The 20,391-nt window shown below is 32.0% G+C and overlaps 1 protein-coding gene across 1 annotated transcript in view; it reads right to left on the bottom strand.

Annotated features, from left to right (window-relative positions):
* Positions 1–20,391, bottom strand: part of mora (cysteine and histidine rich domain containing protein) — an 85,099-nt gene that overhangs the window by 46,931 nt on the left and 17,777 nt on the right. Inside the window, exons 3-4 of the mRNA XM_085825260.1 lie at positions 8,509–8,615; positions 6,048–6,122 (exon numbers count right to left, since the gene is read on the bottom strand). Of these exons, the coding sequence (XP_085681386.1) occupies positions 6,048–6,122; positions 8,509–8,615 (182 nt within the window). The remainder of the gene's footprint in view (positions 1–6,047; positions 6,123–8,508; positions 8,616–20,391) is intronic.

Below are 20,391 nucleotides of genomic sequence, written 5' to 3'. Positions count from 1 at the left end.
CTTATAAATGTTTTTTATTCAACAATTTAACACTCAGTCGAGCGCGTCTCGAAACTTGCGGCATCGGGCGCTGTCAGATACATCTCTATTTTACGTGTTTTCTGGTGATGTGTATTAATTTAAATCTTCTATTTTTATTCTTTTTAGGTCCAGGCTTTTACAACCAGACCTTTCTTTTTTTATTTTTTAATATTTTTATTTATTATTTACAATCACTATTACACAGGTTAAAATGCCATTTAAAAACACACACAATGAAACATACAACAATACAGTTGAAAAAAATTTGAAAATATGGCAGTTATTCACAAATAATTAATATCACATAAAAATACATAATATAAAATGACAAAATAAATCAGTTATACTTTAAAGTGATTCTAAATTTAAGTTTGATTTTTATTTGAACATTTCTGACACATCATTACAGCATCTTCCAAACAAAAATATTCAGCACATTTTATGCAGGAATATTGGGTCAATCTACTTTTCTTATTTGTTTGACATATAGAGCACCTTTTGCATTTATTTTGGTTACTGGGAACCTTTGCTTTTTTTCCTTCTTCAGCAGTTGGTCTATAGGTTTGAAGTTTCATTTGCAAATATTTCAACAAATTGGATTTAGTCATGCACCTAACAACTTCTTCATTGACTAATTCCTTCACAGTATTTTCAAATACTCTCTCCTGTTTTGAACAGTATTCTGATTTCCCAAAAATACAACTAGTCCGTTTATAGCTGAAATAAATAGCATCGAATAAAAATACTATCATCGGCCATCTCCTTGTATCGCGAGCGCAATTATAAGTTCCACACATCTTATCTAGAGCATCAACACCGCATTTTGTATCATTATAAAATGTGATTATTTCTGGCTTTTTTTCATCTCAAGTGTCTGCATCTATAGCATCATCAAAGTGCATATTTGATACAAGGAAAACATTTTTGTCTTTTTTCAGTACGTATGAAACTAAAGTGAAAACCAAATAAGCTTGAATGTACTTCTTTTCCTTTAGATTTCACAAAACAGGGAGGTATTTCTTTTTTATTCTTTCTTATTGTTCCAACGTAAAACAACGTTTTTTATCTTTTAGGGCTTTTACAATACAGGTAAACCAATTATCTGTGGTGATATTGAGACCGCTGTTGAAAATTGGTTCCGATAATCGTAGAACATCATCTAGTGGGGAATTACTGACACTAAATGGACCTTCGGGCTGTTTTCCGGTATATATTTCTAAATTCAATGTATAAAGCATTTTAACATCAACTGCTGCAAAATTTTTAATGCCATATTTATTTGGTTTTGATGGAATGTACTGCCGAAAAGGGCATCTTCCTCTAAAACAGGGATGTCAAACTCGCGGCCCACAATAAATATTTTTTGCGGCCCGGCCAACATATCGGCAAATAATAATATATAATAATAAAATAACATATTGACGAAGAAAAAAATGAAATGTTTACTGCTAAGTAATTAACGATAATTTATTCAGTGTTGTTAGATTACTCACAGCGAGCTGACACACACACTACTTAAATTACAAATGCGTGTGAGTAGCTTGCGTTCAGCTACCTTCGGCTTTTGGGGGACACGTGCACTCAGAACTTGTACGCATCCCCCAATAGCCGAACTCATGGTCTCAGTTTTCCAATAATAGTTTTGTACGATATATTGGTGCATGCACTTTGCTTTATTATTAATTATTACTTAATTCATATTGTTACGGATTTCATAGTTATTTATTTATTTAGTTTTTTTTTATTTAGAATTGTAATTAGATTTGCTTCATGTTGCCTTAGCAACGCAGACGATTTTTGAAAAGACAGCTGCGTTGGAAGGTTAAAAATAGAACAGCTCGTGCATTTAATACGTAATTAGTTCAGCCTTTAGATGTGTCTATCAATAAACCATTCACAGAAAATTTAAAATGACAGTAGAATAGGTGGATATTAAAAGGTGAAAAAAACATCTACAGAAGGAGGCTAAATGCATCATGCTAGTCTAGAAACAGTATATGAGTGGATAATGAAAGCATGGCATGAAATTAAACCAGACATAATTCTCATTCATTTAAAAATTAAAAAAGTCATTTAAAAATTGTAGTATACCTGAAAATCTAGATGATTATTACATGATTATTTATTTACGGAACACTGTAAAAGTGATGGTGAAGCTGAAACAGAATTTGATGATGTGCCTAAAGATACAACAGAAGATGAATATGATGAATATGATGAACTTTGCATGCTATCTAATGAAAAGATTTAAGTTCATGAGGTATGCCATTTCTTTTACAATAACAGCATTTAGGTACATCTAATTTTTGTATGCTCATCTGTTCCTTATTTTTAAAATTGTAATACATTTAGAACTCTGATTTTTGCATGTTCATCTCTTCCTTATATTTAAAATTATAATTCTCATATAACATAAAACATGCACCCGTAAATTTCAATCTTATTTTCTGTATTAAAAATGTGCTCTACATGCAGGAATATACGGTATATATAGTCTTTTCACAAAAGTTTTAAAGTTTCACATATATTTTAAATTCTTTGGATTATGTACTCCTTGTTTAAAGGTAAAATTTTGATTTGGATTTTTCACTGAAGTATCTTATTTCACTTACATTTTAAATTCTTTAAATAGAATTCTATTTTTTTTTAAGGTGCAAGATTTTAATTAGAATTTACTTTTTTTTTCCTTGCTTTGGGGAGGGACCAGAATTTTCGGGTGAACTATTATAATTAAAATACATTCAAATGGGGCTAATTCTGGATGCAAAAAAAGCAAGGATTTTTCTTTAAGAGAGATTTCCATGTTCCTCTTCCTAACAAAGTGGCATTGAAGTTGATTGAATTCCTCTTCTATTATGTTTGTTTTTCTTTAAATTTCATCGATTTTTTGAATTGGGGTTGCTTACTTGAAGAGTTTCGGTTTTCACATTTATTAAATCCTTTATTGCATTTATAGGATTATATGAAATTTATTACTTATGAATTTCAATTTTTGGTCTTTGAGAAAAATTGAATCTAAATTTCTTACTTTATGCCTTTATTGATAATTTTCTTACTTTATGTCTTATGAATTTCAATTTTTGATCTTTGTGAAAAATTGAATCTAAATTTCTTACTTTATGTCTTTATTATAATTCTGCAGCAGCTTAACTTTCTGAAGCCAGCTGGTACAAAAGTTGTACCAGGAGAATGACTTTCTCAGACGGCGGCACTGGTACAACTGTCGTACCATCCATGCCCTCCCCATTTTAGAGAATGGCATATCTGTAGATCTCTGGGTGGTCCATTGTCGCTGCTCAGAGTAGCCGCTGGTTACGCATTATTTCCCTCTTCTTATCAGTTTGGCTACATTTTGGCAAAAACCGCAGGTTTCGTCTCGCGCCAATATACTTGGAAATCAAATAGAGGCCATCTCTTTCTCAATCTGTCTCATAATCTTAATGCTAATTTTTTTAGTATTGACTTTTGCTATAATTAAAACGTCAGCGATTTTGCATGCTCTTTAAGCTTACCATATTTAATGTTTTTTAATCATAACAAATAAGAATAGATTAATATTTTAGATTTAATGCCCTTCTAGAAAATAGGTGAAACCGCTTTTATCGTTTATTTCCTTTTCATACTTATGAATAATAAGATTTTATTTTGACATTTTTTTGTGGAGTGCATAAAACCCTTAAGAACTGTTAACTCTTTCAAAATGCTTCTATTATGTAGGCAATTTTGTCTGATTTATCAGGAGATAAATAAGAGACAATTGTATGCATAATAGTTTTTGTGATTTTCATTCATTCAGTGATTGCTTTCAATGATTTTCATTGATTGTAAATTAAATAAAATCAATTTATCTTTAGACCCTCTTTTAGGATGAGATCTGCCAAAAAGTATTTAAATATCAGTAAAGCTCACGTTACTTCTAAATTGAATCAAAACATCAGTTACATTGTATAAAATTTCGGCCAGTTTTATTTGCTGAAATTCTTATACTCCTCAAGAGATAAAGAGAATTCAGACAAGTTAATAAAAAAATATCTTTAAAAAAGGTTGTTATTTTGTCTGCAATAAGGTGTATGTCAACTTACTATTAAATGTATGAAAATTAGGATTGGATTACGGAAAAGAACGCGAACGCTATCTGCTTAAGGGGATGGATGCTTTCCTGTAAACCTTTTTAAGAGAAAATTGCTCGCATTTACGTTCCTGGTGTAAAACTCCACATGTAATCAACCCGTTCTTCAGGTTTGATTGGATTAATTTTGTTCACTTAATTACATCAAAGCACACAACAATTACCTGTATAAGGGGAGTTATGCCTTCGCGGAGGACTTTCTAAGAGAAGCTGGCTTGCATTTACGTTACACAAAAACCGTGAATCCAACTATTTAGCCGGGATTCAAACCCAAGCGAGGTACAAGTGTTCAGCCAAATTTACCGCTCTACTGAAGAGCCCGTAAAAATATTGATAAAGGAAAAGTATTGAAATAACCGGTTTAATTTACTAACTTATATTTCTCAATCGACAGTATATAAATTACGCATATGAGGGGGATTATTTGTGAATAAATAAACTGTATTGCACTTTTCTCCACTATTTCATATTACGATGGAATTATTGCATTTCAAAGTTATTTCTCGTGATTTAATTTTGCTGCGTTCATGATTTTTGATATTTTCAAAGAGAAAATTCCACACTTTAAATAAAAAAATACATGAGAAGATACTTTATGCAACATTTTGCGTAAATGGTTTTCTTAATTTTGCTTTGAAAATATTCCAGGGTAATTGTTTTCATTACTGGAAGAAATATGAAAAACAGATTTACTACATTGTGTCAACACCCAGTATGTCCTTATTATTTTGAAAACGTGAAAGATTACTCTTTCTAAAATAAATTAGAAAATATATTTTGTGCAAATAGAATATTCGTTGAAAATGAAATAGACTTCAACTTTTGGATATAACGATGGTTTTAGACGAAATTTCTACCTATGAAAAGAAATTGACGTATAATTAATTCTTCATGAACATTTAAAACTGTTCTCAAAATTCTTTTGATGATTGCATGTATAGGTCACGGATTTTTTTCTCTGCTAACATAAACAAAAGCCAATTTTACAAAGAAAAATTCTCGTTAAAGATATACCTTCTTTGCCTGATAGTCCAATGTAATATTTGTTAAAGTTAAATGATGAAACGCAACCAATGTATCTCGGATTTTGATTTTTATATTATAATAACAAAATTATCAAAAAAAGCAGATTTTATTCTCTGTTATTGTTATGTAAAGCTTTATTATTGCTGTAAGTTCATCTCAAAATCTAATTGTATTGAATCTCATTCTAATCATCTAATAGTAATAAATATTATTATTATTATTTCATTAAAATAGTCATTACCATTATTTTATTAATGAAAATATGTTATTAAAAATCGCATTCCAGCCTGCAGACTTACAAATCTAGTCCGTATTTACTATATTTTGTTAAATTTTGTTCTCGCTTTCTAATTTCTAATACGAAAATACGCGAATATAAATGAAGAGTGAAAACAAAGTTAAAAAATTCACAAATTATTTACAAGATTGATTAGAAATAGTGAGTGAAATATAAATATTGCATACATTTTGTTCTAAATAAATTGTGCACTGGATATGCATCCAGTACTGCATATTTATTTATGCATTATTTATTTAGAACTTCATTTAAATGAAAGCAAAATAATCATCGAAAAAAATTGCAAATCTAGCAACCCCTCTACTATGGGACGTAAGCGTCCGACAAACATGTAAATTTTACTTCATCCATTGAGGGGGACTAACGACTTTTCTCATTAGGAAAATGTCAAAGAGGGGGCAAAACTGTTTCAGATCGCGCCGGTCTGAAGGCTATATTATGAGAATTTTGGCCCGGTTTAGAAGGTTAATGCACGAAAATAGTAGACATGATTATATTTTGTTTTTTTAAAAAAACTATTTTGCAATTATATATATATATATATACTATTAAAATAAGCTAAATAACACCTACTTCTTTATCATTCTCCTCTTTACGCTTTGGAGTCTCAACTGGTTTTATGTTGCTGTGATAAGATCTTGTACAACCCTGTAACATATTGTAAAAGCTCAGTTATATTGCAAATATATAAATTTAAGAAAAAAATTTTAAAATATGAGGTATTAAAAAGAAATTCTCACAATTTACACAAAAGGAAAACAAATTATGACAACTATAGCACATTTTAAATAAGAAATATCACAGTTCTCAAATTCATATCACAAGGGAAAAAAAAAATATATTCTTTTGCAATTTTAAAATTCTTTTATACCGTATTTCTTGAACTAATGTTGTTAATTTACTTCAAAAATTCTCCCCGATTTCAAAATTTGGATCACCAAATTCATTTATTTCATTAAAGTAAAATTTAACTCATGCAGAGAAAAATGCACTGTTTATACTGCAAGTAAAAATCATTAACTCCTTGATCAAGCTAAGCTTTTGACGTTTAAGCCAAGGTAAATTTTGTAACAGTTAAAGTGCAGTGAAAAAGAATCTGACTTAAATAAAATATATTAACCCGTAACAGGGGATGTGCAGTCTGACGGACCGCGCCACATGTTCCTCCTATCACCCCTATTGCATGCTTTATCCAAGTGAATGGATTCTTCCCCTAGCTTCACGTTTTGTGACTTTCTTTCTATCCCCTTTTTATCGGAATGCTTTGGCAAGTGTATCTGTTGAAATTCTTCTAGAGCAGTCTGTGAGACCTCACCTCCCTCTCAGTGTTACAATTTTCGGCAGTAGTGAACACATGGCTCTGAAGTTAGGTCTGCGGAGATTCATTTATCCTTCTGATCGACGTTATGCAGAAGAACTGAAAAAACAGAAAATCAGTGAGATACTGATATTTTAGGTACTGTCAAAATTTTTCTGTATTGTGCTATATACAATTTTCTGATGTTAAAATTTGCTTTGAATATTAACTAATATAGATAAAATAGTTAATTCAAAATAGATGCATTTTTATTTTTAGTTTTATAGAATTTAGTGCAGCATATGATTTTCATTGAAAAATTTGAGGCTATGGGGAAATTTTCTGGGAAAACTTTAATTTCACTTTAAAGTGTAAAAACATATTTTCTTTTCAGAGTAAAATGTTCAAAGAACATCTAAGTGAACTATCCTGATGATATTTTAATTAGACGATTTTTAAAAATTTATTATAATGCGCGGTCTCTGACACCGCACGTTTCCTGCTATGTTCAATTTTTTTACCTCCCCTGTTACGGGTTAATTTATAAGAAATCAAAGTGCTATTATGGCTGAAAGTCTGCAGTTGGAAGTGTGCTCCAATTACAACCAACAACAGTCAGGGTTAAGTTTGCTTTATAATTACAAAATAATAACAGAACATTTACAACTACAGTACAAAGTCCGTAATCTGGAAGTCCATTATCCAGAATGATCTATAATCTGGACCTCAAAGCCACAAACTTACGCATGCACGTAAAGCCAGTAAAGCGTTTACACAAGACCGCTTCCGATAGTGAAGAAAGTGACAGAGAGGTTATTGAAAACGAAAAAATTTTGATTGACAAGTTAGTCGGTATTCTCGACACAGCAATTACATTATTTGAACAGTGGAACTTTGTAACTGAACAAGAAATTATGTTTGCTTATAGAAGAGAGAATTAAAGAGAAAGTATTAGCACAAAAAACGAAGCAACTTACATTGCAAGATATGTTTAATAAAGTAAACAAATAAATGTTAAGCTTTTTTTTTTTGTAAATTTTAATACCCTTTAAATCATAATTGCTCTTTATTTCATAAATTATGGTTTCATATTTTTAATTGTATAATTTCTGCACGCCATCTTACCAGATTTAAACTGATGATCCATAATCTGGAAAAACCCCTAATCCGGAATCGCCGAAGTCTGACGACTCCAGATTACAGACTTACTGTAGTAGTTATCTTAAAAAATGAAGGAAACTTTCATTTTTGATGTATAAACAACTAATAATACACAAAAGAATGAAAAAAATGTTGCAAAAGAACAAAAGAAGCTGCATTAATTAACCATGTTAAAAAGCAGATAGTTTAAAAATCACACCAGAAAGGTTATCTTAGATTAATACAGATTTGAAGTTTTATCAATTTTCAGGGCAATCTGACACTGGTTTCTTCTTCAGGAGCAAAACATTTTTGTTCCTAATGAAAAGAAGTTTATTTCAGATCGTCCTCAAAGTCGATAATGTTTTATTTAAAATCTAAAGTTGCTTTTTTGCTTAGTTTTAAATTTTACACTGGTATGTTTCTTTTCTAATTACAACGGATACCTATAATTAAAAATTATAAGGAGACAATTAAATGTTATATTTAAAAAACAATTATCAAAATAATATTTTAATATGAAGCTTATAACTCTAAATATTAGTAAAAAGAACACTTAAAGAAAGTTATATTTAAATTTAATATAGAAATCCCTACCTTTATATTTAAAAATTCAGTAAAATCTGTTGTTTTTTTTTCACAGCATGACCATTTTTTATACACATCATGAAAAACTGGTACCCCAGGATGATGCAAGCAGGATTCTGTGGGGAAATATGAGTAAATAAAAAAGAGAATTTCATATATTTATAATGTAATGATTAAGTGATAACTCCTCCTTGAAGAAATGGCTCTTTTCCATTAAGATCTCGCCTTTTGGTACTATTTTTGTTTTGGTGTTATTTCTTTGCCACCATGTGTCATAAGTTTGATTACGCATCTTTCCTGGAGATAACTGTTTTTATGATCATCAATCAATCACCCAACCATATTTTTTAACTAATCATTTTTTTTTTTTTTTTTTTTTTTGTGATAAGATTCAAGATGTGAGATTTGCCAAGAAATTAAAAACCCACTATCCTGTATCTTTAATAACGAGATGCTCTTCATAAAGAAAAATTATGCTTGAATAAACATTCATGAAATAAAAATGAAACTTTAAATCAAAATGGTTATGCAGTAACAATAAAAAAAAAAAGTATCCAAATACAAATGTGGTTTGTTGGATCATGTATTTCTTCTGTTGTTACTATAAAATTCCTTCGCTTATATTGTCAGGAATCAATATTTAACCAGTTTTCCCAATTGAAACATGCTTCAAATGAATAACGCAGCAAGTGATTGGAATACATACATATATTAATTATTCTTGGTACACTTTGATAATTTTTACTTTTCCGTTTAAAAAACTTAATAAAATTTAAGATATATACATTGGATAACAACTGTACGTTTTATTTAATTATTACTCATGATCATCCCCAGTTCAACACAAGGCTAATCCGGTTCTTATAAATCACAACGCAATGCTAAAAGTTAGGTTAGATTTTAGGTAAATTTAATTTGTGTGAGGTGCATTCTTAAAAGGCACCTTAACACTTGAAAACACAAATATAATTATAATAGGAGTTGTTTTCTCCACTGAAGATTGAAATTTGAATCTGCCCAATCTGCAATAAAATAAGGCTTTTTTTGCAGACATTCTGCAGCTAAACGAAAGAAAGAAATCTATTTAATGATATTTTTTTACTAAATTGAGGTATTTTATATTTATTTCGCAGCATACATAAGGAAAAAATATGTGCATTAAATTTCGTGATGTCATCATACTGCTAGAATTAATTTCAAGATTATGCCAGAGAAAATTTCTTGAAATTTGGAAATATTTACTAATGATAAATAAATTTAGAGGGAAGAAGCAACATTAAATGATATGAATAACATAAAAATAATTACTTAAAAATTTAATTAGAATTTTCAACGATATTTTAGCGAATATAGTTACATATGGTTATCCTAGATGATTGATTACAATTTTTTTTATTTTACTGCAAAATGACAAGGTATTTATTAAAAAGAAAAGGAAAAAAAAAAAAAAGATTTTGCGGTAAAATCCTAGTATACGATACGGCTTTCGCATGATTTTGAAAATTGTCGCCAAGAACAAAATGACCCGTTTACTGCTCATCATCATGTCGCCAAATCCCGCTGTAGCATACATGGAGATTATTCCGACCAAAGAACGTCTACGTAAAAAGCGGAGGGAAATTTGCCAAGGGATTTGACGACGGAACGGCCAGAATTTCCCTCTCCGCGATGTGTACAGGAAATTGAGAAACACGTGTTAAGAAGAAACGTTCTTTGACAAAAAAGAAAACTACGAAAATCCGTTTTTAAATTATTGCGAAAAATCCAAGAAGAAACGTTTTATCAAAGAACGTTTTTTCTTGGAATTTTCGCAATAATTTTAAAAACGGATTTTCGTAGATTCCACCCCCCCGTCAAAATAACTAATCCATGAATTAATTTACTTGCGTCAAAAAATATTTTCTTTTCCTTTAGAGTTTAAAGATATTTTAAACGATATTCATTTTATGAACTCTTGATAACGTGACCTTCGAACTTCGACACCGGTTTCGAGCTTTGACGACAGATACTATATCGCGCATGCACAGCTGTTTCCCGCTATGATGGAACCGAGCCACGTCTGTTGCAGAGAGGTTTTCCTTCTTAACAATACATATTTTTTTTAATTCTAACCTTCATGGTACCGTATACTAGGATTAAACCCATTTTGTTTTATACGAGAACAGGTACTTTCTTTAGTTCATGCACTGCACATGCGATTCTCGAGGTTACTGGAAACCAAAAGTTGCGGGAAACTTGCTTGCCTTTCTAAAAAGACAATCAAATTGGAGCTGCGAAAATTGGCTCTATGCCAGCTGCCCGAATGACACTCACGTGACACACAATTCGCCAAAAAAGTGATTTCTTCCGACGTCAGCGCAAAACTTGCCTTTTTTGGCGGGATCGTTGTATGAAATTCCCTGACTTTTCCAGATTTTGACTAAAACACTTAAATTCCCTGACTTTTCCCTGAATTTTTTGGTCAATTTCCGAATTCCCTGACTTTTTCCGGTTTTCCAGGTAGCGTGGCAACCCTGATATAAGAGGTATGTGCCAATTCCTTGTTATCTCATCTTAAGATTAAAATCTATAAATGCAGCAAAATTAAAAAAATCTGAAATGTTTCAGATTTTAAATTACGTCCAAAGGGGCGTTTTTTAACATTTTGTGTGTTACCTTTCTTTATTAAATATCATGTTCCTCGCACTTAAACCATAAGATCCAGTGCAACAGCAATATCGCAAAATAGTTTTAAAACGAGCATATCTTTAGAATTTCCGATACAGAGACTCACGCGCTGGAGATAGAAATGTTTTTTCTGCACAACGTTGCCATTGCTCGCTTTGAAATCCTTGAGTTTGTTAATCAAAAATTCGTCAAAGTTTTAAAAAATAGGAAATCGATCATAAAACAAATTTCAAATTTCAAATTTGGTCTTCCACGTGCTCATATTCGTTGGAGGATTACGTTATTCAAAATTCGATGACTCTATGTACCGTTGTTTTATCACAATACGAGAAATGTACATACATTTATGCAGATTTTTCATTATTTAATTTCTTCAAATATAATGCAGGACTCTAATATTTTGTGGCAACAGTTTGAAAAGTGAACCGACATTTATGAGTCCGACGCAAAATGCCAAAACGAAACTAATAGTCCTTCGGGATTCAATTCCCCCCCCCCAAATCAAAAATAACATGAAAGCAACTCAAAAAACATAAAATTCTGCGCAGAATTTTACTCTGCAGAACAACTTTAGAAAGAAAAAAAAAAAAAAAATAAAAAAATAAAAAAAATAAAATTGTATTATATATATATATATAAATGACAATGAAATATGCCAATCTGTTAAAAACAGTGACATAAGAAATACGATGAAAAATTGTTGCCAAACCCATATTTCTAAAAGAACGAAACTATTCAAAATGATGCGATTTCATCAAAAATCTATCAACAAGACAGGAAAATTGTTGCCAAAATCACATTTTTAAAGATGTGAGAAGTGTACTCAGAAGCTTCATTTAAAAAATTCTTTAAAAATACAAAACTATCATTTTTCCAAAATTCTTTTTGTAAAAGCAGTCGCAAGGATGAAAGTTTAATGTGTTCAAAAATCAAAGAAAAATAAACTGTACACTTTTAAAAATAAACTTTTTTAGAAAAATTCCCGTTGAAAAGGTGTTAAGCTCCCTTTGTTAAATAAATTCCTATTTAATCGATTTATTGAAACACGAAATTTATTTTAAGTTCGTAAAATAGCTAAGTGCCTACGTTTCATGACGATGTGAAAATGGAGTGTGTAGAGTAAAATCTCGCTTTCCTATAGCCCATTTTGTCACGAAACATAAAATTAAAAAAAAATTAATTCAAGTTTCGAAAAATTCGCTTCGAGGTGCACTGGCTCTTGTCTAGATGCACCTATGTACCAAATTTCGTAGCCGTGGGTCTATTAGCTTACGCGCAGCACGAACGAAAGACACACACACAGACTCTTTCTTTTATTATATGTAGAGAAGAGAGGAGATAAGATTGTTTAAGGGAAGGAAATTTAAGTTTCGCAGCTGTACCCTGCGGCATTAAGACGGTAATCACGGAGAGTCTACTCTTTTGCAATTCTCTTGACAGCTCACATCTACGGAACAATATCTAGTAATCAATCTCACTTAGCGGAATCATTGAAGTAAAATTCTGGGAGGGATGGGAAATAACAAAAGAACTGCTTGACAATTTTCAGAGGTTTAGGGTTATTTTCGCGACATTTTACGGGAAGTTCGGTCCAAAAAATTCTTAGAAACAATAATAAAGGTATACAATCTGTGCTAACATACTGTTTATAGTAGCCAAACTTTAGTCTTAAGTCATTAGTTCATAAGCTCTTTTGTACTTTTACACAGTATTATTGAAATTTTCAAGTACACAGTACTTATTCAAGTGAGCAGCCACCATAACCTGACAATTTCTATTAGACAATATCTGACGACAGCATTCAGACAATCATGTTGAGTCAAAAGTTACATAAATGCAGCCCTTCTAGGATCATTAGGAATCATAAAAATTCTTTTATCTATTACTGATCAACTCTTGTTCCTAGACAGTGACATATATTTAGCTTAAAATTACTAAAAGCAAAGGTGTGGACTTTAGGGTGGATGATTGAAAATTTCCCATCCAAATTGATCCAGTGGGTAGTCAATATTTTGGGATACCCCTTGGATTATCGCCAAGTTGTTGTTTCATTTATGGTAACCTGAGTATTTTACGGTGTATGTTTTGGAAACCCTATCATGATGTGATTGGTTGGACCCTATCATGACGTGAATGGTTGTAATGTGTGATGGCACTGATTTTGATGAGGAGAACATTTCTGAGAGCTTATTTCTGCATTGGATGCTGGCTAGGAAGTACGTCACTTATTTTGTACTTTACGCCGTAAAACGGCTGCTGGTGGTAAACAGGGTGTTTGGTGGTATGAAACGAGTGAAAGATGTTCTTTTAAGTGGTTGAGGACAGAAGAAAAGAAACTTTGTTCGATATAAATAAACAGAATATTACCTGGAACAACAATTATATCCCATTGCTGGAAGTTGTACGACTGTTTTTCTAACAATGCTTCGTTCATATCTCAGTAAATTAAGCAGTGACATTTAAGGATCTGGAAACCCCTCATATCAACACTATCCTAGGTATGTGGGATGTAATAAAAAAGTATTTTCCGAAAGAAATACCACCAACAGTCCGACACTACGGCGGGTATTTTTCATTTTTACTTTTATGGATTTATGTGGCAACAGCAGTATACACATTCTAGTTCAGATAATTTTAAAGAGTTTTTGGATGCTGTTAAGGAATTCTGTGTCCTAAGACACAGAAATTTAAATAAAATAAGTCAATATTTTCTTTTTGTACTCTGCAGATTAGATAACATGTATTTCCATTCTTATGTTATTTCTAGTGATGGGCAACTTCGGTACTTTCTTGTACCCAGTACGAGAGTAATGGGTACAGACAAGTATCCAGTACAAAATACCTGTTATTCAAGTAACCGTTACTTAAGTATGAAAAACCGATTTCAAGTACCGAGTACCCAAGTAATGATTTAGAGTACCGAAGTAACGAAATATCGGAGTAACGGTTTGCTGTACCCTAGTAACGGTTTGCTGTACCGGAGAACCCTAGTCACGTTTTGCTGTACCGGAGTACCCTAGTAACGATTTGGAGTACCGAAGTACCCTAGTAACGATTTGTAGTACTGAAGTGCCCTAGTAACGATTTGGAGTACCGAAATACGCAGCTAACGATTTACGCACTGAATGAACTCTGCCACGTCACCACGTGTTTGATTTTATCTGCATGGAGTAAGATTTTGAATATCAGAAAACATGTCAACTACGGAAGTGTCTGAGGAGCAGGAGAGCGCAGCGGTTGTTTCTGGTGTTGGGTTTGTGTAGATTGTCTTTGATGGCCAGTGGGGGTTGGGAGGATTGGCGCAGGAAGTGGATGGATGGAAACATTTTCGCTTTCGGTTGTGTCTTGTGTGCAGGTGCAGCAAAATCGATGGGTGCTCTATCAATTTCGTGAAAGGGGTCGTCCATAAATGATGTTACGCTTGGAGGGAGGTTAGTGAAATTGTGACAGTTTGTGACAAGGCGGGGGAGGGGTTAACAAGATATGTGACATCATATTTTGATTAAAATAAAAATGTTTAAAATCAGCAGATTGAATTTTGAAGTTATTTTAAAATTACCAAAATTTGTAGGTATTTCCTTAATTGGGGCGAAAGCAACTTTCATGTGATTATTTTTTACTTACATTACTTTCTTTCAAAAAAAAAAAAAAAAAAAAAAGCATTCAGAGTAGGTTTTGAGAATAGGGTAGCGGTAGAAATTGTAATTTTATTGCTATTGTGTATTAATTATATTTTTTGCTGTAAACTTTTCTCTTATTGCATACAAAATAAGTGCACAAATCATTATTATTGTTATATTTACAGATGTCATTAAAATATATAGTTTAACTTTAAAAATAAAATCTGAAATATGATCTATAACGTAGTGCTACGTTTTTGAACTGCAAGTATAAGTTTACGTAATATTGTGTGACATGTGACAAAAGGAGGGAGGGGGTATGTTGAAGTGTGACACTTTGTGACAAGGAGGGGGAGGGGATTCAAAATGTTGCAGAAAAGTGTGACATCATTTATGGACACCCCCAAATGAGCATAGTTGCGTACTTGAAAAACGTAGGAAGATAGTAAAGGGCATAGGGGTGCGTAGGGTCTAGAAATTAAAATAAACACAAACCTTTATCCCACTTATAGATAAGATAATGACTTTCAGTACCACTGCGAAATAAAACTTATTCAAGCTACCAAATTTTAAAAAAGATAAATCTCTTATTCTCTTCTCTCCCCTATATATATTAAAAATTCTGAATAAAAAAGTAAGATAATTTAAACATTAAATATAACATAAATGACCTTGCGTGTTTAATTGTACAATACTGGCATAAAATAAAATTTACACATTTATTCATATACACATGGTTGAAGAGCTTTTCCACAAAAATGTTTATACTGTTCCTTTTTAAATTACATTTAGGTTTGTTTTGAGTTAAATTTGTACTTTTGGAGATTTGGCACCGTACAATAAACAACAAAATGATTAGAAATATTTTTAAAAACAAAAAATATGATTTTAAAAAATGCATAAACATATATATTTGATTTGAACATTGTGAATTACCAGAAGCAGTAGAAAATGAGGTATGTTTTGAAAAGCAACATAATGTAATATATTTGGATGTACTACAGTATAAGTAAATTTCAGCAAAATGGTTAAAAATATTTTTAAAAACGCACAATATGATTTTAAAAGGCATATTCAATATAACAATTTTGAATTGAAGATTATCAAAAAACACTAGAAAATAAGATAGCAAAGGATTTAAAACTGTGAGAGCACAATACCTGGATGCAGTAACTGCTGTAAACACAAAAATGCAACAGAATGGTAAAAAATATTTTAAAACTCAAATTACAGCCAATATGCATTCAACATAAGAATTTTGAGTGAAAGATTATTAAAAACACTAGGAAATAAGGCAGCATGTCTTTAAAACTACGAGAACGTAATATCTGGATGCTGTAATAGCAAAAAGCAACAAAAATATTTGTAAAATCGCATTATATGAATTCAATAAGTACATTCGATATAAAAATTTTAATTAAAGATGATTTAAACGCTAGAAAATAAGATAGCATGCTTTCAACTATATGAGATCTTAACATATGTGAGTACAGCTAAGTAAATAATAGAACTGTAGAACTTTATATTATATTAATAATCTAAATACAATTTCAAAATAATATTTTTTTTAAGAAATTGACATCTGAATGAAGTAATATTTCATTTAATTAAAACAAATAAAACTTTGATAAGCTGTGCAAAACGTTATAAAAGTATCAAATTTTTTAACTTTATGGAAATTTTAGGCATTTAATTCCTTCTATTTTTTTATAAAGACCACTTAAAATATGTAACGAAAAATTAAGCATAAAAAATTGACTCCCAGAAACAGTTTTGAAAATAATGCAGCGAAAATAAACATAGAAATAAACATTTTAAAGCTGAACTTAGGTTGGAATTTTAAGAAGGTCAACAAATGATTTAATATTATAATTGTAATGTAAGAAAATTAGTTGTTTCAACTTTTGTCCACTCAAACGGTTTCGCCGATCATTCAGTATTAATCCAGCTTTAAAGAACACCCTTTTGCATGGCACTGAAGTAGCCACAAGCCTAATTTTTTCTGTTAATGCGAAAGTCCAGCGCTAATCATATTTTTGATAATTCGTACAAATTAGGAAATACATTTTTATTCTTTTCCCACCACTCCAGTGGATCAGATTTCCTAAAAGGAATTGGCTCTTGCAGGTATCTTTTCACTTCTCCCGCAGCTTTGTCGATCGCCGCATCTGCTGCGGGAGCTGATGAAGTTCGAGAGTCTTTACTCTCAAACTCGAACCAAACCGATGATTCGTCTATCTCTTCATCATCCCCTTCCACATCCTCAACATGATTATGGGTAGCTTGTGCAACTACCGATAACTCACAGATAATATCACTTTCAATTTTTTTTGCGACATCACATTTGAGCCCCAATTTTTTTATTTGGGGGTCAAGGAAAGCGGCTTGAGCAATGTCTTCTCTTGAATCGATAGTTGTAAATCTATTACCCAATTCACGTTGTAATACTAGTACCACATTTTGTACTTGTTCATTAACACTTTTACTAAGCAGATTTTCACAGATTTTTTTAAGCCCGCCGATTAACACAAGCGCCACAGATGCTGGCAAGTATTTTTCCGAACTCAACTCGCAAGTCACCTTTTCAAAAGGTTTCAAAACGTCACAAAGATGTTGGACACTTTCCCATTCTGGCACATCAAGACCCTCTGGGGGGTCGTTCATCAAACCCATTGTAGAACGAATAGCATCTTTCAGTTCAAGGAAACGTTTTACCATATAAAACGTGCTGTTGCAACGAGTCTTCACATCTAAGATGACTTTTAAGTCTTTTCTATCCTCTCTAGAGCACAGATATTTTCGCAGATTTTTTGCAGCGATATTACTTTTCCTGTAAACTATCACAATATCCCTAATTTTTGTTAGAAGGTCGTTAACCTCGTTTAGAGAATTTGTGACAGCCAAATTGAGAGAGTGTGCAATGCATCCTAAATGTTTTAACTTTAGTTTGCTGTCGACAGCGTTAATTATATTTTTGGCATTGTCAGTCACTATTAAAGATACTTTTTCCATTGGAAAATATGGTTGGCAAATGTGTATAATATTTTCTGCAATATTTTTGGCTGAATGACGTTCATCAAAAATTGAGCAGTCAATCAGTACCGTTTTCTTTTGCATGTGTTCGTCAATAAAATGGTCTGTCATGGCCATATAACTTTCAGCCTTTTGGTTGCTCCAACAGTCTACAGTTAAACAGATATTTTGTACAGCACTAAGAACGTTTTTTAAACTAGTCTTTTTTTTTTCTTCATAAGCAGCAGGAAGCAAGGATTTAGAAACCGTTTTCCATGAAGGTAAGGAATAGGTTGGATTCAAAGCCTTTGAGTATTCTTGGAATCCCTCATTTTCTACGATACTTATTGGTTGTAAATCCTTATTACCATTTTGATCAGTGCACGATTGATTACTTTTTTTTATATGTACATCCATCGTATTTCTCTGGACAAACTGCATTATGCTGGACTGGGATTTTTGTGAAAATACGCCAACAATATCACAAGCACTGTTGTCTACTGTAAGTTGGGTAGTCTGCTGGGATGTGCATGGTTGCCCACCATCTGCAGGGCTAGTGACGACAGAACGGGCTGGAGCGACATCAATATCATCAACATCTTGATTCAGCAAAGCGTGTTTCTTGTGCAGATTTACACAAGGATGCTTCCTTTGCAAATGTTTTTTTAAATTTCCTGTTGAACCACCTTTGATGGATAAAAGGTCTTTACAAATGTCACACATAACCAGTGGCGGCTCGTAATAAGCACTGTGGAACTGCAGCACCTTTTATTTCCACTTATTATTATTTTTAATATTTAATATAGTGTGCCCTTTAGTCTTTAATTCTTTCTTTATACTTTTACAATACATAATCCTTAAGCTTAAAATGTCAGTAGCCATCCTCCAGTATGTGAAAAAGGTACGAAAGTCTTTGATTGGAACTGCGTGCTGCACAGTTCCAGTGACGTAGTGTTTGGCTGTTCTGCACATGCGCACAGAGAAAGCAGTACGCGAGCCAAGGGAGAAAGAAAAGCACTGTCGCTCTTACAGTGCTGAAAATCTGGTGTGTTGTTGGAAACGTGATTTCTTTTTATTCCGCGCATGTGGTATTCCTCCACAAGGTGGAACTTCATCATACGGACCATAAACAGAGTTCATGAAAATTTGCAACCTTTAAATAATTGCCCTGCTGAAATTCAATTAACATCAAATGCAAATCAAACTATTGCAAAAGCAACAGGAATTTTAAAATATCTAAATGATCATAATTTCAACGTTGGTTAGCGATTTTTTACCAGATTATGCCTCATGTTGAAATAGTATACAAGTAAATGCAATCCAGAGAAATTAGTGTGTTTAAAGTTAATGAATATATAACAAATTTCAAAACTGCTATTTTAGAATTAAGAAACTCAAAGTACTGTGAGAATTTTTCAAAGACACTGATGGCAGAAGCTAAGGAAATATGTGACTTTACACTATGTATTGATATAATGTACAAATATTCTTCCTGCTAAATTGTTTAACAACAAGAAATGCTTCGCTAGTTTTAGGAATGAACATCCTGTAGAAGAAATAGTACTGACCACTGAAGCATATCCAATGATTGACAAAGAAAAGCTTGAAACTGAACTAATTCTATTGTAGGTCTGATATCCATCAATATTGCAAATTAATTGAGCTACTGAAATTTATCTTCGAAAATAATCTAGATGATGTTCTTAGTGAAATTGCGAAACTGATAAAAATTCTCTTGAGAGTTCCCATGACTACATCAGAGGCAGAACGCTGCTTTTCAACATTGAAAAGAATGAAAACTTTTCTAAGAAGCACTAGGAATTCAGAAAGACTAAATGTCCTTGCACTGCTTTCAATAAAGAAAAATTTCCTCAGTTGTCATATCAAGGAGAAAATTATTCATCTTTTCGCGCAAATTAATACACGAAGAATGGATTTCATTTAAAAATGACTAGATAAAGTTTGAACTTAACAATTTAGGTTAAAGTAATTAAGAAATGCTTAACTTTTTTTCTTGTAAGATTTCATGAAGTTTCAAAATAAATTTTCTTTTTATACATGTTTATTTCCTTTTACAATATTTTAAAACAAAGGTTAAATTTTTTTGGAACAGCACCCCCACTAATTTTAGCTACAAGCCGCCACTGCACATAACTTTTTCGTCTTCATTAGTATAGGAAAAGTGCTGCCAAACCAAGCTGAATTTCCTTTTCTTTCTAGACATTTTGTAATTCGATTTTTTTTTCTGAGGCATAAGAAACTAAGCAATTCTATAACATACCGATATTCACCAGTACGAGACAAGAATGAATCTTATGGGAAAAGTGACGAAGTTGGGAGATGGTCATCAGCATCGTCAGATAAGCATAAAAAAATTCTATTAACGACTTCCGCTGTTCACTCCAGCTGCAAATTCTAAAATCAGCACTACGCTGTGAAAAGGGTATGTGTAATATCGCCTAATGATTCTATTAATCAGGCATGAAATAGCAAAAAATGCAAAGGAAAAAAAGGGAGGGACATGTATGTATACATAAACATGTCCGGATAATTTCCAGTGTTCCCTTCGATAGTTCCCCCCTCTCAAATAAGC

This window comes from Stegodyphus dumicola, chromosome 10 (genome assembly GCF_044657685.1).
Source record: "Stegodyphus dumicola isolate Sdum_Otavi_A_Nest chromosome 10, ASM4465768v1".
Lineage (NCBI taxonomy): Eukaryota > Metazoa > Arthropoda > Arachnida > Araneae > Eresidae > Stegodyphus > Stegodyphus dumicola.
This window is presented reverse-complemented; position numbering and strand designations above follow the sequence as displayed.